Genomic DNA, 25,778 nt, shown 5'->3' with positions numbered 1-25,778 from the left:
TGTCCTTGCATTCCTTTCCCATGGCGTCCTGTCTGTAACTACTTGTTTCACATAGAATACTTGTTTATGTCCTTGCGCTCCTTTATTTTCTCATGAGACTAGGCCATGCTTTCCCCCCCCCACCTGTTAGGGGCTGGTCTCACATTGTAGATAGGGCATCCCTTAATAAAAAGAGCGAGGGGTGTGACAGACCTTTAGTGTATTTTGGACTGCTGTAAGTCTGGATGCACTCCTCGCGAGAAAAGACTCAACATTCTGCCTCACTGGTTTTGTCTGCTGATCCTTTTGCTGATTTTGAACCTGACAAACATGACGTTAAAAAAAAATGCACATATTAAAAAAAAAAAATGCTGAGGAGTTTATTTTACTCCAATGACAGAATTCTGTTCACTCTTCGGAACTTTCATCTGTGCTCTCTTGGCCTGCCGCTTTCCAGTCCCTCCTGTGTTTCTTTGCGGAGTCCGAATGTTTGTGCGAGTCGTCGTTTTTCCTCTTGCGTTTCCGCCGGTCCTCGTCTTTCCTCTCCTTTTTCTTACTTTTATGACGATTTTTCGTCTTGTCGTCATCGCTGCCGTCTTCACTCTTCTTTTTTCCCTCCTCTTCTTCCTCTTTTTTCTTCTTTCTCTTTTTCTTCTTCTTTTTGGAGCGTTTCGACTTTGAGGCTTTACTTTTGTGGCCCTCCTCCTTTACCGTGCTGCTTTTGTCACTGGAAATAGAGTACGAACAAAACAGTTGGCGGCCATTTTGTGAACAGAAGACTAACTACACCTGAATAATATTAGATGAAATCTGAAATTCCACAATTAGAGCAATAATCATGCGCAAATAGAAAAGTAATGATAATCATTGACTAAAGATGTCTGCTTCAATTAATTTCGATTGGCTCATCATCAAAATAATAATAAAGAGTCTGATGAGTGTTGTTAACGGGTCAAAAAGAGGCTCTCCTTGTGTTGGTAGCAAACTGAGCTTTTATTAATTTAGCGAAAAGAATCCCCGTTGGCGCAATCTCTCTGGTATTAAAACAAACATGAGCAGGCAAGAGGGGGTGATGTGAAGAAGGATAAAAAAACAACTTTCTGACATGGTGTGAATTACACCTTGTTCAAGGTCCATTCATCGTGATAGCGTGTAATTTACCTGTCACTCGCAAACTCTTCAGGGTACAGCTCCTTGAAGCCACTGTGTCCCCATCTGCGCACAAAACAACACACTTGGTTCTGGTTATGTTAGCACTAGAATCCATCAGTTCCGTTTGAAATCCATAGGAAATAAAAAACAGGTCCTGTTGGTTACCTGTCTGGATCGTTATCCTCGAAGTCGTAGAGTTTTCGCGTCCAGTATCGAGTCTCCCTATCGTCGTGTTCTGAGGAAATTCTGGACTGATAGGATAATCGATCGCAGTGCATTTGACCTCTGGAAGAATATATATATTTTAAATGTCAAAAGATCGTGCAAGGGTTTTTAGTGTCCGAGGAATTGAAAGTGAAGCTGCTCCTATACCTGATGGTCTTGGTGGCGCTCATGTGACTGTTGTTTGACATTTGGACCTCCCAGCCACGCAACTTCCACATCTCGGACTCTTCCTGGATCTGCAGTAAGTCAACAAAGCATTTCATAAGTGTGGAATGGTTGGAATGGCTTGTCCTGGCTGCTGAGTACAATCTGGCTAATAACAATAATTACAGTAAATTGTGTAAAATGGCAAATTTTAATTCATCTCAAATAAATGCAAGTTGATTTGTGTTCTATAGAACCCAATTTACTATAAACGTCAATGACCCAAAGTGCTTTTTTTGTTTGTTTTGTTAATGAAGACAACTCTGTGGTTTTGTCTCCTACCTTGTTGTGAGCATCAGTGTGCCGGATAACATTCCGCAGCAGAGTCTTCCCCAGGGTCTGCTTCGACATGATGAGAACCTGACAAGAACACAAAGTATCACAAAATGTGAATTAGTTCGGGTTAGCGCTTTACGTACAAAAGACTAGAAAACGACAAATGGTTACTCACTCTTGATCTGTGACACTATAATTTGAAAAGCATCATAAATGTCTCGTGCGCTAAGCGTGAACTTTTGTATGACAAAGAAAGAAAAACAAGCTTCGATTAATTTCACACCGCTCGCGTATTTCGTTGCGTCTTCCGCATACTCGATGACGTATTTTCCGTGAAAGTAAAAGCGTGTCGCTCAATGGCTACACAAACTGTCAATCTTCATGTCAGCCAATGAGCGGGAAGGAGGGTAACGGCTTATTAAATGCCTTCCTGTGGTTTAAAGGGAACGTACCCGCTTAATACGTACGAGGGCGTTCTATGTGTTTCAAAGCGAATGTAATGTTTTCTTGGCAATTGGCGTTAATAACTTTTTTTTAGCATACATAAGGTCAGTATACTTAACTACTAAATACATCAAGTATAGACAAACGTTACGGTGCAAATTCAAAAACCAAATGTCTCATCTGGTGCTATATTAATCATTAAAATAAGTCAACTACTGTGTAAAATAATAGATTTGAGTAGAATTTACTTTATGAAATAAAATAGATTTATCGCATTTAAATTAAATTCCTTGTATTGGACATATTTAGAGCCAGACATTTTGTCATGACAAAAATAAGTACCGTTGATGCTCTGTGGTTCTATTTTTTAAAACTTTAATTTGACCTGGCAAGTCATTTGCTGCATACTACAACTAAAATAGTACTTTCCATTTATCCGTGGACAATAAAAGTTTGACAACCCCTGCTTTACATTACGAAGCCAGCGACTAATTGCAGACTTCTATAAAAGAAAGCATTTTCTGCTCCTGTAATCCTCAGACTACATAAATATACCATCAACCGTGCAGCTGTTGACTTCAGCACACATGGTGCGCCCCAAATACCTTCACCGCATAGATTTCCATGAATCTTTTCAGAAACTCTACACAGGGTTGCAAAATTCCTCCTCCTCTCCACGGTGTTAGTGGAGAAGCAGGAGCAAGGAGAGGAGGAACGAAGATGAGAAGGGGGAGGGGGTAAACACACCCAGACGGAAAAGAGCCATGTCTGACAACGAAAGAAGGAATAACAAAGACACACAGGAGTAGAGAATACATGCAAATGAGGAGCCGCATCAATCGTTGGATACACAAATGCATTGTGTGCGTGTGCAATGAAAGGGCAGGCATAGCATAGTGACTGGTGCTGCTGAGCACCAATCTCTCTTCTGTCTGTGATCCCCCCCCCCCCCCCCCCCCCCCTGCAGCTTGGCACCATCCAGCCAGGCGAGGACAGAAGGAGGCTTTCCAGGGCTTTTTGATTTGGGATTTGTATGAATATGAGAGGATTTGGAGCACGTCGCCGCCACAGCCGCTACTCTTCTTTCCCACCGCGCGTGTGAGGCGTGGAGATTCATCCGTTTTTGCCTCGCTCCCCTCCGTGCGTGGCTGTTATGGTCCGGACTGAGAATCAGGGCATCACCGGGACGCGGGGCTCCGGCTGATTCCAGCCATGGGGGCCAAACAGATGAAATGGTGAGCGTCATTCTTTCTTTTTTTTTTTTTATTCTCAACAAATAGGTTGCTATCATGTTAGCATCACGAGCATGTACCTGGCAGGAAGCAAACGCATCCTTTTTGTCATCAGTGACGAATCACGTCATCCATGGCGAAAGTGATAGCTGGAGCAGGCTGCGGATTGTCTGCCTGTTTACGGCGCGCTATGGATCATGTGGGTGTGTCTCAGTGAGGCCGGATGCTATTGCCTAGCAACCGCCCTCTCCTTTGCCTCCTTAGCACCTTCGCTTCCATTTTGAGAGCACGTTGGATGGATGGATGGATGGATGGATGGATGGATGGATGGATGGATGGATGGATGGATGGATGGATGGATGGATGGATGGATGGATGGATGGATGGATGGATGGATGGATGGATGGATGGATGGATGGATGGATGGATGGAAATGTATGATTCACTGGTATAAATAAAAAAAAGAGCTCCGATTCTAGACATTAATGTACCTCACCTTGTAGCAAATTCAGTCAAAGGCCCAACCCGATTCCATACCCAAATAACAAGTCACACTTTTCACCCCATCACACGCGCCAATGCTGATCTGCTGCTAATCTCATGTAAATCCTAATCTGAAATTGAAAGTCCCAATTTCTCCTCAGTCACGTTGCGCCTCCCCCTGTTACGAAGCAGCCCGCCAACTTGTAAACAAGTTTGTTTATCGAGCGTCTGCAGCCACCAGGAGGCGGAGGACTGCAGGAGACGGTTTAGGTGATGACTGAAAGTATCTGGATGGTGTCGTCGTGTCATCAGCTCGGGCGGAGATTAGGAGGGGAGGCTGCTTGCTCTGATCCCCTTCAGAGAAACACCGAAAGCATAATCACTACAACTTCTGATAAGACACTCACTTGATGGCTTTTTTGGGAGAGCTTTTTTCCGTCAAAAAAATGCAATATAGTGTATAAAGTGAGATAATCTATCAGCACCAGTACACCAGATGTCAAAACTTGTGTGTGAATGGTTTGGTTATAGATGCCCAACTATTGATACTCTTGACAAGTTTGATGGGATAGCTCATCAAAATTTGATTGCAAAAATCGTCTGTTCAGTATTTAGCTACATTGCTAAATTTAGCTATTTGTTCTTTTTCAACACTTTTTTTGATGTGTGGTATCCATCTTACATTATTGTGTTTGTATTTGTCTTCACTCAGTCATAAATTTTCCTTAAGAATCAAATTATTCACATAGCTACTTTAGCATGCTAATGTTAGCATTTTGTGTATTTGTAACGGAGTCTGGGTGGTTACTATGACGAAAAATACATGTATTAGGGCAGCTATGTTGCAAAAACCCAAGAATCATTCAAAATCCTTCCCTAAATTGTTAATATATTTAATTAGTATTTCAACATAGCGCCACTTTAATATCTCCTTGTTTGTGTCCATCCTAATAATTCACTTACATACATCATTTGACTTGATTTGATTATTAGCATTATTGTAAATTGACTGACAGGGAAGCAGCACTACAGAGCACATAATCTCTGGCAAGCAGATAAAAATGCAATGCCCGTTTTAGAGTGGAAATAATGCGATTAGCTTAGCCGCCCCCCCCCCTAAAAAGGAAAAGAAAATCTCTTCAGTTTCAATCTAAATCATGCAACATGTTTTACGCCACTAATGCTATGCCTCCGGATTTTCTGTGGTTTTATTCGACACTACACTTAAGCCTGCAGTTTTGTTCGCGCTCTGTTTAGCCCGAGGAGTAAGAGAGTTTAATTTTTTTTTTCAGCTTCTCTTTCCCGCTGAGTTGCCCCAAACACACACACACACACACACAAAGCGGAGGGGGGTAAATAGAATCTCCCTGCTGGACGTATCACCACAGTTCATAGTTTACAGTAGCTTCATCTTATTTCTGTCAAAACAAAGCAAAGTGATGTTGACAGTTTGCCTCCTTCGCCTGTCCTCAGGCTGCTTTAGAAACTCCCCAAGCAGACACAACAGAGTGGACATGCACTAAATGCATGACCACCATCCACGAGGGCGATGTGACTCACGAAGCTAGCAAAGTATGTGAAGAATTTTCTGCGTCACGCTTGCATGCCTTTCTTGGTGATCATGTTGCAGCCTGTGTCGGTGATATTGTCAAGTCTGGAAGTCCAGTCATAAAAATCCAAGCTTATAAATCGTCTACATTTGTCAGATTAAAAAATGTAAAAAATAAAATTTGAAAAAATTCACACACTCGCAACTGACAACGAGGCACTCTAAAGTTGACATTGGGTGTTGTGCTGTATTTGAAAAATGCAAACATTTACACTGATCTACCCAGATGGGTTTGATTGATCATTTCCGTGGCGATCCAAGCTACGTTAAAAAGCTATATTCAACATTTTATGCGCACGGCTCTATTTATGGACGCTCATCTGGCAGGAAGCGCAAACAGTGACTGCGCTCGCCATCTGTTTCTGTTTCAGCCTCAGCTCAGCCAGCCCCGTGCGCTCCCCCAAAGAGGAGCACGCTGTCATCCGCTCCGGCGACACGCCCGGACATGAAACCATCCGTGATCAGCCTGAAGAGCAGTTAGCGGGACCGGGCCAGGACAAATCCGAGCATTTCACAGGTTGGTTGCAAGTCATCAAATAAAGATTCAAGTGAAAGCAACATTCTGATTTCAGAGGAGGTTTCGCTCTGCGGGCTGTGCCCCTCCCTTGGGCAAAATGTGCCAGAGGAGGAGAAGTCCTGGGAGGAGCAGCTGGATGTCCACCAGGAGCAGCTGGAGCGGGAAATGCAGGAAGCCAGGAGGATGGTGTTCCGCCTCCAGGTAAAAGACTTTTTCCAAATAGGGAGCAGTTTGGTTTTTACAAAGTCCTCTGAGGGCCATGCTAAAATTTATGATAAATCGTGATGCAACCGTTAAATAAATGTTTTTTAGATATTTGTGGATGTTTGTAGGGTTGATTCATGCGTCCCCGAAAACGGCAAATGGGACTTGTTAGACCCAAATATTGCCTCAACACTACAGCATCTATATAAATACACAGATACTATATAACTGTGCAAGTACATGTCAATATTAATTCTTGCTTAACTCATACTGCATAATCTGGTTCATTCAACATATAGAGAAATACTTTTTAAATGCCAAATTGATAACTAATAAATTGATAACTAATTTCTGTCTAAAAAGAACATTTTAATTGCAAAAATAATAGTAAGAATCATAATTATTACAAAATGATATATCTATTAATGTCAATATTGTTAATGTTGTATTTATATTCTCATAATTTATTATATTATATTATATTACATTACATTACATTACATTACATTACATTACATTACATTACATTACATCATTACATTACATTACATTACATTATATTATATTATATTATATTATATTATATTATATTATATTATATTATATTATATTATATTATATTATATTATATTATATTATATTATATTATATTATATTATATTATTATTTGTGATTGGCTCGTTCATGGTCCTCTGTGTGACTCTGAGGTCAAGCAATAATAACAAACGGGAAGGATACTTGACAGAAATAACAATTAGGAAGCGTGTTTGTCCACAGGCTTTGCTCCTCAATGGCTCCCTCCCAGAGGACGACCCAGGTGGATCTGTGAGTTTGGGAGAGAACCGGGCCAACGGCGAGCAGCAGCTGGTAAAGTGGCCCCTTCCCTCTCGTGCGTCCACTAAGTCGTGAAAACGCAGCAGCGGCCGACACGTTCTCCGCTTTGTGTGAACTCTCAGTCCTTCTGTTGTGTTGGTGTTCTGCCGCCATCGCTCCCGTCTGGAGAGCGTAAATTAATCTCACTGATCTCTCGGGCCTCCCTGTCAGCGTCCCCCTCTGGTAGCTCTCGAATTGTTTAATTAGGATGCTCTTACTGTTTCCCTCTGAAGGTTCTCACGCGCAGCCGCCTGGACCAAAGCATGGAGGAGGCCCTTGATCTCAAAGTACGCCAAGTGAATGTAATCAACTTTTAGGCTGCCCTGTTTCTCACAACGTCTCTCTTCATCTGTCCAATGTGTAGCGGGAGCTCCTGAGACACAAACAGGAGGTGCGCCATATTCAGGCCATCAAGGTAAATGAAAAGTCATTCAAGAATAGCGACCAGGGATGAAAGCCCATCTGAATGGAAAAATGGCTTTTGATTTAAAAGATGTCAGTTCATTGGTCCAAAAGCGGATGAGTCCTTCCCGAATGACCCTTTGACCCTTAGGATGCCCTGCAGCAGCGGCTGTCTGTGCAGGAAGATGTCGTGCTGCAGTTAAAGCAGGAGCTACTGAGGAGCAACATGGCCAAAGAACAGCTGGAAGGGGAAAATGTGAGCAAAATTATGATTTTTAAAATTATTTGACCCGGCGCAACCCACAATGACGATATTTCGTATCATGCACTTTGCAGGCGGTGCTCAAAGACAAGCTGAGCGAACGCAACAAACTGCTGGGCGAGTACGAGGTAGTGCGTCCTTCAAATCGCTTTGATGCAAACTCGAGGTGTGTTTTCCATATGCAGACGAAGGTCTTTTCTTCTCTTCTTTTTGGTTGCCATAGCAGCAAGTCGGGAGGAAGGACAGGATGCTGCAGCAGCAAAAGCACGACGAGGCTCAGCACAAAGCGCGTGATGGTAGCCACAATTGGGTAATGAACATAATGGAGTGGTTGACAGGTCCGCCTCGCAGTCGTGAGATTCTGGGTTCGGATTTTGCGTCATCCCTGCTCTCGAATTTTTACCGATGCACAACTTTTCGCTCATTTGTTGCTAATATGAAAAATACAACTCCCAGATTGTAACATTGTCTTCTACGTGACAGTCATTTCGGAGTGAAGGTGGTTACAGCAGCTCTCTTCCAGCATTCCAGCACACCACACCCGTAGGTAGACGTGACGTCTCCACGTTGCCGGAAAGTGCCGAATCATCATTTGGAATCATCACAGGGTGAGGAGCTGCAGCTGGTGAGGGAGGCCCTGCGTAGTTTGAGAGACAACTTTTCCGGTCACGACCCCCAGCATCACACCTTGGACACCTTGGAGCAGGGCGTGTCAAGCCTCATGGAGCGCCTGCACTCAGACGCCCAGCGACGGCACAACAAAGGGGTACGAAGGTCCAAAGAAATATTGACACATTCTGGAATTATCATATTTTGTGTGTAGTTGTATGTTGTCAAGCATAATGTCCACTCTGTGGTCGTGAAATGTCTTGAAATCATTTCAAGACTCTGCTTGCTAACTAAATCAAGTTGCTAAGGTTCATTAAATGCGAGCATTAGCTAAAGATGTCCGCCCTGTCAGCAAGCTAGCAAGTTTTTCTGTTATTTGTTTTATTTAAAAATCTTAAAGGCAATTTATGGGGATATTGACTCAGGTCAGGAAAGACATTTTCCAAGAATAACAGCTTGTCTTCCAGGAGGAATTTAAATCGCCCGGCCGCAGAGCCAACTCTTCAGATCGAGAATCGTGGCCGCCGACCTCAAGTGAGGCCCACTAAAATTTCTCTTTTTTTTTTCTGTTTGATAGCTCCGCTGTGTAGGACACTATTGGCAGTGAGATGTTTTTGTTGTATGCTTTTTTTATTTATATTTTTAGAAATGGCTCACTCTCACAGCAGCCCGGGGTTGGATGCCTCCGTGTCTACGAAAGTTCTCTACTTCACCGATCGCTCCCTCACCCCCTTCCTCATCAACATACCGAAAAGGTAAACGTTATGTTAGTAAAATTCAGCATTATTTTTTCTGTATTTAATAAATCAAACTAACACAAATAAGCGGACCAAAATTATGATTAAATTACACAAAAAGATTGTGATGCAACCAAATCCACAATTTGCTTAATTTAGAAAATAAATTCCACATAGGAAAAAATTGAAATAGAATTAATTCATTCCAGAGTAACCGTGCAAAGTCAATATTTGAATATTATGATGATAAACCTCGTTTCTTTGCTATGTTCTGTTGAGACTTTTGGAAAAAAAAAAAAATTAATCCTTTGATGTTGTCTGAAGTGAGCTCCAGTGAGGCATGCTGACATATCTTGGTTTTATTATTATTTTTTTTAAGTCTTTTGATGCATTTTGCACCCTGTGTCTGACTGTATAATTTCCAGGTATGTATAATTTTGGAGGTATTGCCTGTATTATTAACTCCAGCTCATAATAAAAATAATAAATTCTACTTTCTACATGCTGTGTCCATAAAGGGAGAAATTCTGATCTTTACTTTGTGTTAATGTGTCCTGTCAGGCTGGGCGAGGTGACGCTGCGAGACTTCAAGACCGCCGTGGACCGTCAAGGCAGCTTCAGATACCACTTCAAAGCGCTCAACCCGGAGTTTGGCACCGTCAAAGAGGAGGTGGGTGGGAAGTTAGAACGCCGCAAAAAAAAAAAAAACAGCAGAAATAGAACGAGATGTGCTAATAATAACCTGGTTGAAGTTGATAACACTGTGCCCATTTTTATTTTTAATACATTTTCATGTTGTATGTTGAATTATGAGGAAACATATTTGAATCTACTTTTGTGCAGGTATTCCAGGATGGCGCAGTGGTGCCTGGCTGGGAAGGAAAGATTGTAGCATGGGTGGAGGAAGATCATGGGGAGAGGAGGTAGAAGTCCAAAAAAAACCTCAGTTGTGTTCACTGAAGCAGAACTTGACTGAAAACTCTCGGGACCAATGGACTGAAATAAAGTGTGGGAAATATTTCACGTTGAGGAATGCTCGCCAGATGCCGTTTACGCCTCATAAACCCGGACATGAAATCAGTCAATTTGATTATAATGGTCCCTAATGAAAATAATTTAAATAACAGTATTGATAAAAGACAGGGTGGATGTTTACTGCCATTTTCCACAAGTTCTAGATTGCCAAATAGTGGATGTTTGTGCCACTCTTCACTTTCAAACGATGTTTTAATAAACATTCATTATCGCATGCATCATTTTGCTGTCAATTATTCCGGAGATGGACGGTAATGGCGGGTCCCGGTAGCGGCGGCTCGCAGCCATTACACCTACGCTCCATTAGCAAACAAAGCCCGCTAATTGCTTAATAGAGAGGCGTGTTTGCAGCAGTGACTCAGCCCTCACAGGGACAGAATAACATTTTAAGTTGCAGAAACCTGTCTGTCTTTTGCTCCATTTATTAATTTCATTTTCAGTCAGAAATTTCTGGATTTTTATCTTGACTTTACGCTAATCTTTGCCAGTCTGAGAATGTCACAAAATATCCGCTGTTACGGTAAGCCTTCGACTGCGCTTGTTAAAGACGGCGATGGCGCTGTTTTCGTTTACGAATTTTGGGAAGTCCAGAAGTAAGTAGTAGATGTCCTCCACCTCGAGCAAGACATCATCCTGCACAAAAAACCCCAACAACATTTAGATGGCATTGTTAATCTCTTGTGCCTAGTAGTCAGGGCCAACCTTGGACATTTTGAGCTGCCACTCCGACATGGAGCTAATCTTGGGCAGCTCCACCGTCAGCTCCATCTTGCGTGGAAATCCCTCAGCGCTGGCCTTCACCTCCAGTCGATACTCGGGTTTCTCGGGCCGCTGGTACGTGGTGGAGGAGATTACCTCGATCAAGCCCTTCTTGCGAACGGCGGGCCGAGAGACGATATCAACCGGCGGCCCCGTGTCGTCTTTGGCTAGCCTCAGAGAGTTGATCTGCTGCAGGAGGGAATCCGGGCTCTGAATGGCTGTGAATAAAAGCGTCTCGTTTGTTATCAATGATGGTGGGAAGTAAAAGATGAGCTCGGACACAAAAAAGGCCGAAGGCGGCTTGTCGGAGCGTTGACTTATTACCCTACCCGCATCAGACTGTTTGTCCGCGGTCGGTCGCTGCTGCTGGAAGCCGAGGCGGCGGCGCAAGTCCTCCGGGCCGTTTTTGGGGCAATAGCTAACAACATGATACTGCTGAGACAATTTGAGCCCATGCTGCTGCTGTGCAAAGCTCAGAGCCAACATATAGATCTGGTCCATCCCGGCCTGGTCTTTCTTACAATCCTGCAGCACCTCGGGATTAAATGCGATGTCCAGCACAGTGTAGGCACCTGATACACAGGACGGTGTGCTTACATTTGGCATCAATTGTATGGTTATCAATCTCTCTGACCTTCATCTGTGTGTGCTTCCAGGCTTCCAGCATACACTGGTAATGGCTTGCTGGGATCCTGGGATGTTGGTACACGCTTCCAGCTGCATATGTTAATGTACATCAAGTCCCCGTGTGGTTCCTGGTGGGGATAATGTTTTTGTGCATCTCACAATGCATCTTGGGAAGTATTGAATAACTGATGGTCAGCAGAAAAGCAATACATATATAAATCCCTATATCCCTATGATATATTGCATCGGTAGAGGAAAAAATATATATTTTCGGAATACTCTTTTTTAATTTTTAACACTGTGCCTCAATAAATGTTCGTGTTGAGGTGGTAAAATGTTTCTACAATTAACAGCAAATCACAAAATGGCCTCGATTTTATTAATTTTGTAAAAGGTCGCCATTGTAAATGAGAAAGTGTTCTCAATTGGCTTACCTGGTAATACATTGAAAAAAATATACACTCGTCTAAAAACACAATTGATATAAATTATTATTTATTTGCTCAATGTTTATACGGAAGTAGCTGGCGGTAAGTTGCGTAGGTGTGACGTCATGTTTTTTGCTAATGAGCTACACCTGCAGTGAGCGCGGCGAGTAAAACAACTCATACCGCTACTTACCAAAATGTCGATGCGTATACACGAATCGAGTTGAGGTGGAGCGTTGTATTCCATCCCGGATATCACCTGTTTCTCCACAAAATTTCGGTAAGCTTCTGGGTCGCTCTGGCAAAGGTCGTCCAACATGGACCACAGCTGGTTGACTTGCTGGAGAACACCTCCTGGGACGCCGCCGGCCGACATTACCAACCCAAGACAGTCAGAGTTGGTAGAAAGGTACGTCTCCCAATACAAATACCAAACACTATTCACTCACTAATAACAGAATTTGTCTATTATCACACGCTTTTGAAACAAAAGTTATCGTTGTAAAGCCGCATTCGTCGTCATTCGCGTCAGTTCGCAAAGTTTCTAGCTAATGTTAACGCTCTCTTGTTCGCAAGTGAAAACTCTATTAAAGTGGCAGAGGGGAAACTAACCGTCCCTTTTGTTAATTCAAGATACGATAAGCACAGGAGTCTTGGTTAAATATCGTTAAAAATACATAAAGTTAACCCTATTTACTAATTGGCAACAAAACTAATGGAGGCGATTAATGCAGAGTCCAGCTGTGTTGTCTGTTGCTGTGGAAACTTGGGAGAGTTGACGCGTTACAACGGCGACACTTGTGGCCAAAAGAGGAACTGCACCTGTCACAATAAGGTAGCATATGACATCGTTTATATTTGGTGCAATAAAAAAGATAAAAAACAGTACATCTTGATACAAATGGTGGGACAAAAGATGCCAGTGGAAGGAAGGCAGATATATATGTCAGAGAAAGACAAATTCAAAAATAAAAAAAAGGATGGTGGATGGGAAAGATGCGAGAAAACAAGTTGTGGTCCCTCCTCAGTAGGTCTGTAAAGATAGTAAACAAAATGGAGGCATTGTTTTTGTCAAGTGTAACAAGGTGAACAGTTTTTTTTTTCTAGCTATGTTTTTTGTACAATGTCATGTAAACTCATGTAATGTTAATGAATGGTTTCACCTCCATCATCTCGTAGATCCATCCGAGGAATTTGGCCACCTTGGTGTAGACTCCAGGATGGTTAGGCTCGGCGCAGCCGTTCCCCCAGCTGACCACCCCCATCAGCCTCCACACATTCTCATCCTGGCACACTAGAGGCCCGCCACTATCCCCCTGCAACGCAAATATCATCCATGAGCCACTGATCCTGTCTTGGAAACATCAAAACAAGGTACAGTCTGGTTTTGACCTGACACGCGTCCACTTTTCCCTCCGTGTATCCGGCACAAAGCATCCGCGTTGTGATTTCGCCGTTATACATGCAGGAGCTGTTACACTTGTTGGTACCTATGATGGGGACGGCGGCCTCTTTCAGGGTGTTGGATGAGTGAACTGAGAAAGCGAGAGAGAGCACAGCTGCTCCGTGTGTGTAGCAGATGTTTGCTTGGGAGTGGCGCCCGACTTACCGCCATCAGGCTGCGTGTATCCCCAGCCGGAGATCCAGCACTGCGTCCCTGCAGGAGGGTCGTAGTTGTACCGTGGCAGACACACCGGGCGAACTGTGTCTAATTTTTGAGAAAGGGGAAGTCACTTTAGAGCGCCTCATTGTGTGAACATAAGGAAGCATTTTTTTTTTTCCCCCTGGTTGTCGTGGCGGTATTGGATTGACAGTTGAGTGGGATGTCGTTTTAGTGTTAGAGAGAACGGCTTGATTTTGAGCTAATCATTCTAATTAGGCTCTGTTGCTGACAACAATTTTGTCTGTGGTGTGTGAAATTCAAAAGACATTTATTTTCACACATTTTTATTTGGGAAACTAAGGGATTTCTTCCCACACAGGTGTCTTTATTCTACCGTGTTTTATTTTGTTGTCTTTTTTTTTTACGTTGTGTACTGCTTTTTGTGACTTCTGGCGTCTGGTTTTCCAGAAGGGGAGGGATAAAAGTCTTAGCTGTTTTTTTCCTTGAACAATAAAAATAAACAAAAAATATTAGTCTTAGCTGTCTGCGCCGCTCGCTGCTCTCTTAATTGCCCAGTGGGATAAATAAAGATTCCCGAATCGCAACTATTTTAAGCTTTAAAGGAGACGTACTGTGGAAAATTGACTTTTTAAGGACTTGTACGATAAATAGTTGCTTCCCTGGAGTGCTGTGGAAAATCCAAATAACTAAGTATATCTAAAGTTATTTGCCCATTTCTTGAAATATGAAATGGTTGCCTTGTGTCACGAAGGGAAATGGCGGCAAAACCGTGACAAGCAAAGCATGCGAGTCACAAATACACGTCGGTAGAAACATTTGACAGCTGCAAGGTAAGTAGAGCTGCCTTGAACTGTTTGAAATTGGAGGGGGCGGAGTCTCCTTTGACTCGAGAATGCTGGTTTCCAGACGCACCTGAAAAATTGAGCGGAGTCCGCAGTTTCATCAGGGCGACGTCGCTGTCATGGCTCACGTGGTTGTAGTTCTCGTCGTAGACTATCGTCTCCACGGCGTGCCCCGTGCGCTCCGCCATGTTCGCCGAGCTGCGCGTCACAACGCCCGTGTAGACCGCCCAGCTGGACACCTGCGGCAGCCTGTAGCTGACATTTTGTAGACGTCAAGCATAAATGGGGCAACTGTCGCCGGCGCCGTGTGCGGCGCAGCTGTTGTATTCCGCCCCGAACTGTCGGCGCCGCAAAGGTCAGCCCGTTCTTACTTGTGCACACAGTGAGCAGCTGTGATGATCCATTGGCTGCTGATGATGGAGCCACCGCAGGTGTGACGCTTGCTATAGTAGAGGCTGACCTGCCAGGGCCACCTTCCCAGCGGAGCCTCCACTCCGCCGATTATTCTGGCCAATTTGGCTCGCGTGCCGCACTCTTGGAAGCCAAGGAAAGAAATCGATTTGGAGATCGTCCCGACGTGAAACGGACTTTCCGTAACGTCGCGGCCTCACCGAAACATTGTAAGGCGATAACCTTGTTAGTGATGCAGCTCTGCCTAAAATGAAACCAGACTTGGGGTTGTTTGAAATAACCGACCGCGATTTGGGTCCGCTAAGCGTTACCTGAACCGCCACATGTTTTCCAGACCGCCCCGATGTTCGGAGGTAATCTGGAGAAAGCCCTCCGTGTAGTTGGGCCCAATGTCGGTCAGATTCACACCTTTGTGCTCGGTCAGCCTGTAACGTTTGATGCCATTTAAGCACTTTCGGTTTTAAGCCGTAATCTAGCGAGTCTCGTCTGGTAACCTCAGATAACCCAGCTGCCTGCAGACCAGCGTACCCAGCGACGCGTTCCACCGCTCGTAGCACACCGGCAGCCAGGTGGGCAGCTTTCCCAGCTGGATCTCCAGCAGAGAGTTCTCGGGGCTGATCCTGTAAAACACTGAACCTGATTGATTGAAAATCCCTCCAGAAGCAGGCGCTCGGCCAGCGTTTAATTAACCGTCCGTTGGTGTCAACTGATTGCGGAGAACGTCATAAAAGAATTCAAATCGGATCAATGCTGATGTAGTCGAATAAGCACAGATAATTACTCTGTCTTTTCATGCCAGTCAATGGGCAAGTCTCAAGAGTAAAAAGAAAACAGTCAGCTTTTAAATGGTAATTTTCCACTCAAGTCTACATCAGAGTTGAAACGTGGCCTTCACTACGACAAAAAAAAACAATAAGCAACTTTACGATCCCTTTCTTCCTTCCTGAATAGCAGAGTACAATCTTGCTTCCAATTAGCGACGAAAAGAGGGAGCTGACACAGACCTTTCCCGGGGTCGGCGATGGTAATGTCCTCTGTCACATTGCAGAAGGACGTCTCCTTTGCGTCCCCCAGTCCCACTGCACTGTGGGAGGACGACGGCCTCAGGAGAAACTTGACTGAGTGCGAAAACATGATGTCGTTAATTAACACGACTGCCACTGTTGAGAACCGTCATTGGCTAAAATTGTGACACAACTGCATAACAGTGTGTACCCTTAACATGAAACATAGCTTTAGCTCAGTGTGGCTAAATAAATACATAAATAAATAAATACACGTGAATACAAAAATAAATAAATAAATGATTGAATCCTACCAGTAAACTGGAGCGTCACATTTATTTCTGACGAATTTCTTATCACCCTCACAAAACTGACCAGGCTAAGGCAAATGTGTAGACATGACTAAGTAAGCGGTGCTTATTTATCTTAGCCACAGCGCTCACCTAGGAACCAGACGCCGACAGCCAATCCTCCCAAGAGCCCGAGCGCACACACAGCTGCCAGCGGCCTCACCAGCCTGCGAGCTAGAGCGACAAATTGATACATTTTGGCTGCCTTCGATATGCATGCTCACTAGTCACAAATTACAAGTGCCCTCGTTACTTGCTTGCATGTCAGCACCAGCTGGCATTTCAGAAACTTTTGTGCCGCTTCACTCCTGGAGTTCCCCGACTTAACTTTCCGAGCAGCAAGTATTTTACATTTTGCTGATATTAGTGAATATTTTTTGTTGCGCTACAACACCTGCGATCTAATATAAGCTCTATCCAATTTTAGGTGAAAATAATAATCACTTGTTAGTGACATAAAACTAAAGCGTCGCAGCTTAGATTACCTCTGACAGCCTCGTCAAAGCAAAGACAGAAATATTTGGCACATGGATCCTTTCACCACTTTGTCATTTTGGTCCTTGAATGTTTGCAAAAACCGAACAGCAGTTAGCGTCTTTACGGTTTGAAAAGGCGAGCTCGATTAAGTTTAAGCTGTTCGAGGTTGTTAGATGGTGATCAACCGTTTATGACAGGCACTTACCTTGTGTTCCGTTGCGAAACCTTTTCAAGCAGTTCCGCGCTCCCTCGCTTTGGTCGGCAACTGCCGTCTTCTCGGCGGGAAAGGGATGACTGATGGCCATCGGATTCTCAATGACCGACAATGCGTCTCCATCGGGACTCTACGGAATCATAGCACTGCTAACTTCTGATAAGGAAGTCATAATACACGTGTGCCGGTGAGCTTCTTGTCTTACCATTTTGTTTGCAAGCTCATCTGGAGACTGTGGCCCAGCTACCGGCAACTATCAGCCGGGTGTCCGGTGCTGAAGCGTTTCACAGAATGCAACTGTGGATTTTCCCTTCACAAAGAGACAATGAGGTCAGCAGAGGTGCAGTGAATGAGGCTGTTGTTTGCCCATCGGAGGGGAGGGTCATGAGGCCTCGGAGACTAAACTGAACCTGGTCTTTGTCAGGTGCCGCACGGGTTGGGGCGTCTCCAGCCAGTTGCAGACGATACCGGGCATGTTTTACCTCTGCCAGGAAGAGTATTTACACAAGAACCCATCTGACAGTTTGTAGCTATTGCGGAAAAGGTCATGATTGGAGATTGTTGAAAAGTCGTACCCTTGTCCGCGTTCAATCGTTCGGAATCCGAAGCCTCTGTCTCTCGGCACTCGCGAACAAAATGAAGTGTGCCTCCCACATGCCCGCTGACAGATGAGACGTTCTCTTCGCTCTTGTTGTGGAAGCCACGCTCGGTCTTTTTCATGCGAGTGTTTCAAAAGTGGATCGTTGAGAATAATTAGCAGATGAGATGAAGACGACTCTGGCACTTGGGTAGGATGTGGGAGAGATCAAAGCTTGTCTTCTCTTTTCTGAAGAGACTTTGCACTTTCATTCGAAAGAAATGAAGGGATGATTAATTAGTCTGTTGTGGCCGCGGTTAGCTAGGACTTCCAGGTAATAAATGCCAGAGAAACAAAGGATCGATTTAATAAGATGAATCCTCCAGGACAATGACTGTTTTATACTTAAAGGCTGCCACCTCGAAACAACCCAAGTTGCGTTAGCGATTAGCGTTAGCATTAGCATGGCCAGTGTCAGGATCAAAAGGCAAGGGATGATTCACCCCAACCTGAGTTGGGCTTTGTCAAATCGGACAGTCTTCTCTAGAAAGACTGTCTGCCCTCTCAGAGGGAATAAATAATATAACTGACGGCTCTGCCTCCCGTTCTGCCTTTGAACACTCTGAGAATCACAAGTAGGCCTGAATTCTGAGAACGCAGTGATCTGTTGGCCTGATATGGGCCCTGTGAGTTCTTTCGGATATTATGGCTCTTCAACATTTCAGAGTTGATCCAAGAAGGCTATTGGAGAGTGAGAGATTAAAGTGCCTAACTTTGTATTTAACTTTTGCAGTTTTCATTGACTGATTAAGACCAATCTTATTTCTGGTTTGGCCATTACAACTGCAAATAGCTTCCTTTTGAACAAATATTTCAGAACTGAGCCTTTTATGACGTGAACATAACACGATCTGGATCAGAAAGCGACGGGCCATTTGATCTTCCCCTCATGGAATTTAGTTTTCGCAAGTAAATCCAACCGATGGTGTTTAGAACAACAGAAGCCAACGCCGTTGTGTCTGGCTGTGGGCTGAATCCTTCCATCCATTTCTTTGTGTACCTCACTCTGCCTTCAGTTTGGCCAGGCCCCAGTTTGGAGCAACATCTATTCCCCCGCTCAGACGGAAGCATTTTCCCCGCTCAGCGTGCGGAGATCTACTGCGCTCTCATCTCAAAACCGTTCCTGTTAGCGCCTTTTTCCGTATCCAAACTTTTGAACATCAGTCGCGGTCTCCGGGTCCCCGCTCGCAAAATCCGCCACGCCAGGTTCAGACACAACAGGAAATAGGAAATCTGCTTTTGAGGCTGCTCAGATAACATTTGGTTGCCTGCATCCACTGAGAACCTGCCGATTCTTAAGTGTTGTATTTGCTGATGATGTTGAGCGCGACCCCTCGCTATTGGTGAGCAGTGCCGCACGCTGCCCTCCATTTTAAAGAGACAATTAATCAACATGCAATTACCCGCAAATCAACCTCACTCTTCGCAATAATTGGATTGTTCTGCCCATCTCCGTCGTCAGAACCCGAAGAACAATCTCAGACATCAATTGGCAATAGATTACTTCGGCAGAAGTTAACAACTCTTAAAGCATGTGACAGGAAAGGTCACTTTATAAAACATTAAATGGCGAATACTGTGTAGGTGGTAAAACTTTAAGTGTGTCATTCCCACTTCCGGATTCCTTTTATTACTCGGCGATGCAGTCGCCGCATCCATCAATCATTTGTCGATGGAAGTTGATGATGGTTTGAAGATGGGGAAACTACCGGCACTGCCTCGGATTATGACCGTCAATGTTGGGATCGATAACACCGCATGTGTTTAAGGGAGCGTCAAGACAGGCCCGAGAGACATGTCGGGATGTATAGCCGCCGAGAAACCGTCTTATTTTAATCGGGAATGTGAATGTCGTCTATTATGTGGGATGGTGTACTGCCTATGGTGCTAAAATTGACAGATTGGCCAAAGTGCAGCTGAGGTTGTTCTCTGTGTATACTTGTATCGATGGGATTCCTTTACTTACACTGCCACCTTGTGGTAGATTTGGGGACACTCTTTCATATGAGTGCAGTTTAAGCAGAAAAGACTCAATGACTATTTTGTGCTCACTGGTTGATGGTTAGTATTAGAAGATGCCAATCCTACTTTAATAATATGACTTTGTCTGACCTGACAACATAATTGTATCGTTCGATGAGCGCCGCATTAGCGCGGGCATTTTTCTGACAAGTGAAAACTGAGCGTTGCCCTCGTCGCAACACTGCTAAACAATAAGCTGTTGGCTCTGTATTGAACGTGGCAGGTTGCATAAATTGCTGTCATGTCGGACTTTATATGCGATGGCTGACAGGGGTGGGCCTTCTCCCACACCAGATGGCGACCATAATGTGTGTGTTGTGGGTTTTTTTTTTTTGTGCCCACGATGCTTGCTGTAATTAAACAGAGGAGATTACGTTTGCGCTCAATCTGCTCCTGCACCCGCCGCGTGTCCTTGTAGCGGTGACAGAGGTGAATCCAGTGGCAGAGGTGATGGTTTAGTATTTTCCAAATTTGTAATGGCTTCTTGTGAGGCTGTTGGCATCTTTGTGTGAGAAGTCACCACCATCTAGTGGACTGAAAAGATAGTTTCTTACTGATGAAATTGACATTGTTGTATATTAATTGTGTGGCAAAAATACATCAGTCATTTTAGAAAGTGAGGCCTGGTTAAAATCCCCTCCGTCGTTTTAAACAGCTTTTATTTTGGTGTATAACTTTTACAGTTTACACAATGCTTTTGTGCAGTTTCAATAATGGTCGAAAATGTATCTCGAAATGATCGCCCTGGGCAAAATACACATGATGGCATTATAAAACAGGATGGTGATGATTGCAGCAAAATTGCAAACACAGCAGCCTGGCTTGTCCTGGCATTTTGTGAGGAAAGTTGATTTGCTCTTTTTTCTCAGGTTCAATTTACGCCAACACCGGGGCCGTGGAGAAAGTGACGAAAGGACACCATGGCATGATGTCAAAAGTATTACGCAAACATGGTGTGTGTGTTATGGCATAAAGAAACTGCTGCCAGCACTTGTAATTAAGAGGTCTGCCTGAGCTTTGCCACTCTCACCGTGCTGCACATGGAGCTTTGGGAGTCCCGCCACTCTCATTTTGAGCTCCTTCCACATCTGGATTAAGACGCAGGCCAGCTGCGGCTCGGGCACGCTGCCATCAGGGGTCAGCACAGAGTCTGGAATCATTCCAGCCCACATGACACAAATAAATAAGCCACTGGGAAGGTTTGTGGCCGGAGCCAATAAAGTGTTAAGAGGGAATTGCCCGGCGTGACGATGGCAAAAGCTGAGAAAGTCCCAATGTTGACGCTGAATTAGCAAAGCTACTGCAGTGGCCGATGGATTCGACACAATGAAAGGAAAATGAAGGTAACATTTAGGTGGAGCAAACATACAATATCAATTCTGTAATGTTATGTCATTTTATATATGCATGTGTGTGTTGTAAAAAAATAGTCTGTTATCTTGATGAGCCAACTTCCATCCATTTAATTGGTTGATCAAACGGCAGACAGAAGAGACGAAATGCATAGAATAGTAAATTGTTTTTTAATTCTTTTTTTTTTTTGCTCTCTTTTTTTTTTTCTGACCATGCCACCGAACACCTACGCGTACAGAGTTGTGCCTGAATCCACACCGAGAAAACACTTTCCACACGGGGTGTTAAAAAGCTGCAATGAGGAGGGACTTGACTGCACACATGGCAAGAAGAACAACCCTGATTGGACACCAGCTCGAGCTTCGACCTGGCCCTGAGGTAGACAGACATCGACATATCGAAACGATGCGAATCACAGCCTTCTAGGACACACTAAACAAAAAAAAAAGACATCTGCATTATCACAACATACAAAGATTTAAAAAAAAAAAAAATCATCTGAAACAAAAGTGCTCTATTTCTTTTGGTCCACTGACTAAACTGGTTATAGTGCATGTTCATGTATAGAATAGATACAGTGAATGTGTGTCATGGCATCAAGTTGCCACGATGTGCTGTACACCGTTTTCACCCTAGGAAAAAAAAAAAAAAACCTCACAGTTAACTTTCACTCAATCGGCAACGCAATTTGAACATTTTTTTTACACCGCCCTTGCTGGCAACTTGCATCAGAGCGTCACAATCACAGTATTTTGCTTCCAGTTGCAATGTTCCGAGACGTGGATCTCATCTCGAATTTGGGAGCGAGAAACTAAAAAAAAAACACCAACAGCACAGACCCACATACTCAAGCATGTCAACGCTCCGCATAGAAAAAGGGAACTTTTTTTTCTTTCCCCCCATCGGAGACTTATCAAACACACACGTTAAAGATGTTTCTCAAATGTAAACAAGACAGCAAATTACCGTGATACAAAAGTACAACAGGATAAGGCCCGCACAGGAACAACAACGCAGGACGGACGGCCTGTACATGACACGTACACAACAACTCACACTAACTGCCACTTGTCTGGATTTTCTTTAAAAATAACACAAAAAAAACGACTTTGCTTCTCATGTTCTATTTTCATCAGTTTTGTGATTTATAAGACATCTAATTATAGACGGTGATTAAAAAAAAAAAAACACATCAAAGCCATGTTGAGGCTCTTTACATTTTTTTTTTCTCTTTTCTGACACAGTTTGACCATTGAAATTGTGACGGTAATTGTTAGGAAAAGAAACCCACAGACAAATCAACACTGTTCGCCTGCCGACAAACGGGGAAAAATGGCGGACGACCCCGCGCGGCGGTGGTGATAATCAGCACGTATTTGTTTACAAACAACAAAATAGCAATGACACTGATTTGACATTGAAGCCTGCTACCTCGGAACCCGCGACGCCATCCGCCGCGAGAAAAGACCATTTATGAGCTCGTGTGTTGTGAGGCCAAAAACCAGTTCAAGTAAAACGTGCACAACAACTACAAAAATTAAAATAAAAACAACAGCAAGGAAAATCAAATAGTCAGGGGAAAATTTAACAGCGGAATCAAGAGAGCCACTCAGACACTGTTGCTAATCTCAAACTGACAGCCAAAAATGACATTTTTAATCCGCTTTGTTAAAGGTGACTTTTCAACAGTTAGCAACCAGCGTTTATATGACCAGAATATTTTTAGGTATTTGAATGGCAGCTGTCAATCGTGCAGCTTCTCATTTAGGGTCAATGTAATAAACTATGATAGACCGATTATCTTTATTATATTTTTCTCTCCATAATCTCAAGGCCGATAAGAGAACAATCTTTGGTTAACTCTAGGGAATTTCTTTTACCTTTTCACTTGAACATTTTAAAAGATTTATTCTCTGTATGTATAGACTTAAAAGAAAAAGCTACAAGGTGTGGCAAATTTGAAAAGGGACTTTAGCAAACATGTTTTTTTTAATCAATTTTGACACCAATTATTTCCCTTTTACTGCAAATTTAATGTCTGTTTCAAATATGGGTGATCGGCCATCTTGACTATTAATAATCAGTATCGGCTTTGGAAAAAAAACATATCTGGTCTTTCACCAATATACACTGGAGCATTTAAACAGAAATGATCAGTCAGTGTTTTGCAGAGTAAAAAATGAAAACCGTGGAACTGTGACTTAAAATCTTGACAAATATCCTCGCGAAGAAATCTAGCCAACTCCCATTTTTCTTAGATTGTTCTCATGTAAACGTGTTGCCACTTTTGCGTGGAATTCCTTACGGTGTGGTTAAGGGAACGGAATACTCTCACAAAGACTCGATTGAACCAAGTGGGCCAGCCGGCGCTGGTTGCTTTCTGCATCTTTTTTTCACAGTTTGAACCCATTTTTGAGCTCGTGTTTTAAAGACCGCGTACGGTTCACCAAACGCTTTTGTCGTTAAATGGCACAGACGATGTCATAAAGTACGTTACCGTTTCAGCACGTTTACCTCTCGACTTTTGCATTTTTAAATTTGACCCGGCAAGAGTCGCCACTATGACCTCAGCCATATTTTTCAACCGGGTCCAAGACCTGCTCAGACATAACAGACGTACAGATAAGTCTTTTCTATCCTCCAGTCTGCCGGCACCTCCTCCGGTTTGTGGCCTTTCATGTGCTTCTGCATGGCGGCCAGGCTGGGGCAGAAGTCCTGGCAGATGGTGCACTGGTATGGAGACGCGCCGTTGTGCGTGCGCAGGTGCTTGATCATAGCCGAGTAGTCTCTGGATCGTTGGTGACACAGCTTGCACTCAAATGGCTTCTCACCTGGGAAGACATTTTGGAATCGGATTAGTTGAGGGTGACAAAAGTGATTTTGTATTCTGATTTAATATTGAGGGACCGAAACATACTTTATTCATTATGTATTTAAGTTAATCGTCCGTCTGGAATTTTACGATGACCAATATCGGGATCAGAATCAGCCCAAAAACACTTTTCATTCAGTTTGGCTTGCGTGTGTTGTGTAGTTTGACCACTAGAGGGCTCTATAATACTAGTACGTACAGTATATACAGGAAGAGGAAGGTCACAACTACTCAGTCAGCTGCAGTATTATTAGCTCTTTGCAGGGGATAAAGAATAGTCACATTTTTAATTTTTGGAATTGTTGGATTGCCGTTATACAAAAATGCAAAAAATGTATCGAGTGACCTATCTATCTTTAAGACAGTGTCGTGTTAACATCCGTAACGTAAGCGCGCACGGCCATGTCGCTCTTGGCTCTCACCTGTGTGCACGCGGTAGTGCGTCTCCAGCTGGTGTTTGAGGCTGAAGCGCTTCCCGCAGCTGTTGCATTCGTAAGGCTTCTCCCCCGTGTGGATGCGTTTGTGACCCCTCAGGGTGCCGTCGTCTCGGAAGCAGCTCCCGCAGAACTCGCACTCGAACGGATGATCGCCTGAAAATCCCCCACGAAAAATTCATCTCGTGTCAACGCGACGGCCTCGGCCGCTTTCCGAATAGCCCGAATGAGCACGTGTGCCGCCGCACGTCGCTAATGTTGTGACGCGAGGAGGCTCCTCGCGGCGGCGGGCTAATGGCTGATAAAAGCCCTCCGGACGTGCGACGCTCTCGCCTCTATACTGTAGTTAATCCATTTCTCTCCTCGGCCGATGCCTTGACTCATCTCCAATGACCTATGTGCCTCATTATCTCAGTGACCACAGCAACAACCAAGGCCCAGGATACATGGCTCTCCTCATTACAGGCCAATTCTACCCCCAATATATGACCCCCCCCCCCTTCCGCCCACCCACCTACCCCACACTGACATTTACAAAATGTTACTTCCAAGCAGAATGGCGGCACACAAACAAGATACGCTGTCACGGCCCAAAAAATCCCTTCACTTCTGTCTCTTCACATCAATTATGTATTTCTCCCGTCTAGACATCAAGCCGTCCTGACAGCTGAGAGAGTGTTATTTAAGGTAAGAGAAGAAAGGGGGACATCTCCTCGGCAGATATCGCTCCGTTTCTCGCGGCGTTAAAACTCACCCTGGTGAGAACGCGCAAGACAAGTCATTTCCATTTGCTTTTCCCTTCAATATTTATTTGGGTTCCCTCTATCGCCTCGCGTGAACCACACCGGAACTGACAGCCGTGAATTTGCACAAGCCCCCGACGGCAGTCTAAGAACCCAAAAATATAAACACGATGAAATTGCCCAAAATAAGCACCGGCCAGAACGGCACAGTGCTGTCACAGTAGAGGTGAGTCATCTGATGCAGAAGCGGGCCAGGAGATGATGCGTGCTAATCAATTAACGGAAGAAATTGAGGCGCATAGGAAGAATAAGTGCAGCTGGCGCCGATTCACCCGCAGTCCCCGACTCGACGGCTACAAATTCTGCCATTTTGACAGAGAGGCCTTTAGAGTTAACGGGACTTCAATGTCAACGGTAACATTTGAAGTTCAAACCCTTGTTAGGCTTTTTGTTCCTTTGAGAGGGCCGCCATTGAAGGGTACTCCATGGAGGAAATGTTTAATGATAATCTTTTTTTTAATTTTAAATTTAAACCACACAAAACTCCCCTAGTATGGCCGTCGTAGAAAACATGATTACTAGCATGAAAATAACCAGAACGGCACATCAAGGCATCTTAAAGCGTGAATAGTTTGTCCTCAATTTTAGTCTTATCATACACAGGGGCGTAGCGAGAACATTTTCCGTGGGGTGGCCAGGGTGCATCATTCTCTATAATACCCTCCTCGGGGTTTCATG

General features: G+C 44.0%; 5 protein-coding genes and 2 long non-coding RNA genes across 8 annotated transcripts in view; 2 read left to right on the top strand and 5 right to left on the bottom strand.

The window, feature by feature from the left end:
* Nucleotides 1–309: 309 nt before the first annotated feature.
* Nucleotides 310–2,170, bottom strand: nkapd1 (NKAP domain containing 1). The gene is made up of 6 exons (XM_061280714.1): nt 2,012–2,170; nt 1,843–1,920; nt 1,504–1,592; nt 1,297–1,416; nt 1,141–1,194; nt 310–706 (listed from the first exon to the last, which is right to left on the bottom strand). Exons 2-6 carry the CDS (start codon nt 1,909–1,911, stop codon nt 388–390), a joined length of 651 nt encoding a protein of 216 aa, XP_061136698.1. The 5' UTR covers nt 1,912–1,920; nt 2,012–2,170; the 3' UTR covers nt 310–387.
* A 1,050-nt stretch (nt 2,171–3,220) lies between these two features.
* LOC133155415 (uncharacterized) lies at nt 3,221–3,791 on the bottom strand. Its single transcript, XR_009714669.1, has 2 exons — nt 3,593–3,791; nt 3,221–3,480 (listed from the first exon to the last, which is right to left on the bottom strand). It is a non-coding gene; the product is annotated as an uncharacterized LOC133155415 (long non-coding RNA).
* Nucleotides 3,374–10,457, top strand: dixdc1a (DIX domain containing 1a). 2 transcript variants are annotated; one of them, XM_061280712.1, is made up of 15 exons: nt 3,374–3,515; nt 5,976–6,121; nt 6,177–6,322; nt 7,103–7,192; nt 7,432–7,485; nt 7,563–7,613; nt 7,752–7,856; nt 7,937–7,990; nt 8,089–8,172; nt 8,346–8,405; nt 8,470–8,628; nt 8,939–9,005; nt 9,118–9,226; nt 9,770–9,878; nt 10,052–10,457. In XM_061280712.1, exons 1-15 carry the CDS (start codon nt 3,493–3,495, stop codon nt 10,133–10,135), a joined length of 1,341 nt encoding a protein of 446 aa, XP_061136696.1. In that variant the 5' UTR covers nt 3,374–3,492; the 3' UTR covers nt 10,136–10,457. The 2 variants fall into 2 exon arrangements, with proteins under 2 accessions (XP_061136696.1, XP_061136695.1); XM_061280711.1 differs by having other exon boundaries at nt 8,086–8,172.
* pih1d2 (PIH1 domain containing 2) lies at nt 10,426–12,821 on the bottom strand. The gene is made up of 5 exons (XM_061280713.1): nt 12,251–12,821; nt 11,637–11,757; nt 11,332–11,574; nt 10,946–11,220; nt 10,426–10,876 (listed from the first exon to the last, which is right to left on the bottom strand). Exons 1-5 carry the CDS (start codon nt 12,431–12,433, stop codon nt 10,742–10,744), a joined length of 957 nt encoding a protein of 318 aa, XP_061136697.1. The 5' UTR covers nt 12,434–12,821; the 3' UTR covers nt 10,426–10,741.
* LOC133155414 (uncharacterized) lies at nt 12,186–21,359 on the top strand. The gene is made up of 4 exons (XR_009714668.1): nt 12,186–12,466; nt 13,237–13,431; nt 20,508–20,981; nt 21,230–21,359. It is a non-coding gene; the product is annotated as an uncharacterized LOC133155414 (long non-coding RNA).
* tmprss5 (transmembrane serine protease 5) lies at nt 12,899–17,289 on the bottom strand. Its single transcript, XM_061280710.1, has 13 exons — nt 17,185–17,289; nt 16,971–17,109; nt 16,382–16,462; nt 15,939–16,052; nt 15,429–15,564; nt 15,246–15,359; nt 15,135–15,178; nt 14,895–15,057; nt 14,594–14,778; nt 13,667–13,765; nt 13,450–13,592; nt 13,221–13,373; nt 12,899–13,090 (listed from the first exon to the last, which is right to left on the bottom strand). The coding sequence occupies exons 1-13, from the start codon at nt 17,185–17,187 to the stop codon at nt 13,082–13,084; spliced, it is 1,383 nt and encodes a 460-aa protein (XP_061136694.1). The 5' UTR covers nt 17,188–17,289; the 3' UTR covers nt 12,899–13,081.
* zbtb16b (zinc finger and BTB domain containing 16b) overlaps nt 21,143–25,778 on the bottom strand; it is an 18,856-nt gene continuing 14,220 nt past the window's right edge. Inside the window, exons 6-7 of the mRNA XM_061280709.1 lie at nt 24,286–24,453; nt 21,143–23,822 (exon numbers count right to left, since the gene is read on the bottom strand). Of these exons, the coding sequence (XP_061136693.1) occupies nt 23,593–23,822; nt 24,286–24,453 (398 nt within the window). The 3' untranslated portion in view covers nt 21,143–23,592. The remainder of the gene's footprint in view (nt 23,823–24,285; nt 24,454–25,778) is intronic.

This window comes from Syngnathus typhle, linkage group LG6 (genome assembly GCF_033458585.1).
Source record: "Syngnathus typhle isolate RoL2023-S1 ecotype Sweden linkage group LG6, RoL_Styp_1.0, whole genome shotgun sequence".
Lineage (NCBI taxonomy): Eukaryota > Metazoa > Chordata > Actinopteri > Syngnathiformes > Syngnathidae > Syngnathus > Syngnathus typhle.
The sequence above is the reverse complement of the archived record's forward strand: the minus strand, read 5'-3'. Positions and strand labels throughout refer to the sequence as shown.

What these genes read in the sequence shown, in the direction of transcription:
- nkapd1 (XM_061280714.1), bottom strand. Translation starts at nt 1,911, where the DNA reads ATGTCGAAGCAGACCCTGGGGAAGACTCTGCTGCGGAATGTTATCCGG. An exon ending in AGCGCCACCAAGACCATCAG is followed by an intron (nt 1,417 to 1,503) that starts GTATAGGAGCAG and finishes ATATTCTTCCAG; the next exon opens with AGGTCAAATGCACTGCGATC. An exon ending in GAAGAGTTTGCGAGTGACAG is followed by an intron (nt 707 to 1,140) that starts GTAAATTACACG and finishes CTCTATTTCCAG; the next exon opens with TGACAAAAGCAGCACGGTAA.
- dixdc1a (XM_061280711.1), top strand. Translation starts at nt 3,493, where the DNA reads ATGGGGGCCAAACAGATGAAATG. An exon ending in AACAGCTGGAAGGGGAAAAT is followed by an intron (nt 7,857 to 7,936) that starts GTGAGCAAAATT and finishes TGCACTTTGCAG; the next exon opens with GCGGTGCTCAAAGACAAGCT. An exon ending in TTGGCACCGTCAAAGAGGAG is followed by an intron (nt 9,879 to 10,051) that starts GTGGGTGGGAAG and finishes ACTTTTGTGCAG; the next exon opens with GTATTCCAGGATGGCGCAGT.
- pih1d2 (XM_061280713.1), bottom strand. Translation starts at nt 12,433, where the DNA reads ATGTCGGCCGGCGGCGTCCCAGGAGGTGTTCTCCAGCAAGTCAACCAG. An exon ending in GTATACGCATCGACATTTTG is followed by an intron (nt 11,758 to 12,250) that starts GTAAGTAGCGGT and finishes TATCCCCACCAG; the next exon opens with GAACCACACGGGGACTTGAT. An exon ending in GGAAGCACACACAGATGAAG is followed by an intron (nt 11,575 to 11,636) that starts GTCAGAGAGATT and finishes CCTGTGTATCAG; the next exon opens with GTGCCTACACTGTGCTGGAC.
- tmprss5 (XM_061280710.1), bottom strand. An exon ending in TATCGCCTTACAATGTTTCG is followed by an intron (nt 15,058 to 15,134) that starts GTGAGGCCGCGA and finishes TTGGCTTCCAAG; the next exon opens with AGTGCGGCACGCGAGCCAAA. An exon ending in GCTGCTCACTGTGTGCACAA is followed by an intron (nt 14,779 to 14,894) that starts GTAAGAACGGGC and finishes ACAAAATGTCAG; the next exon opens with CTACAGGCTGCCGCAGGTGT.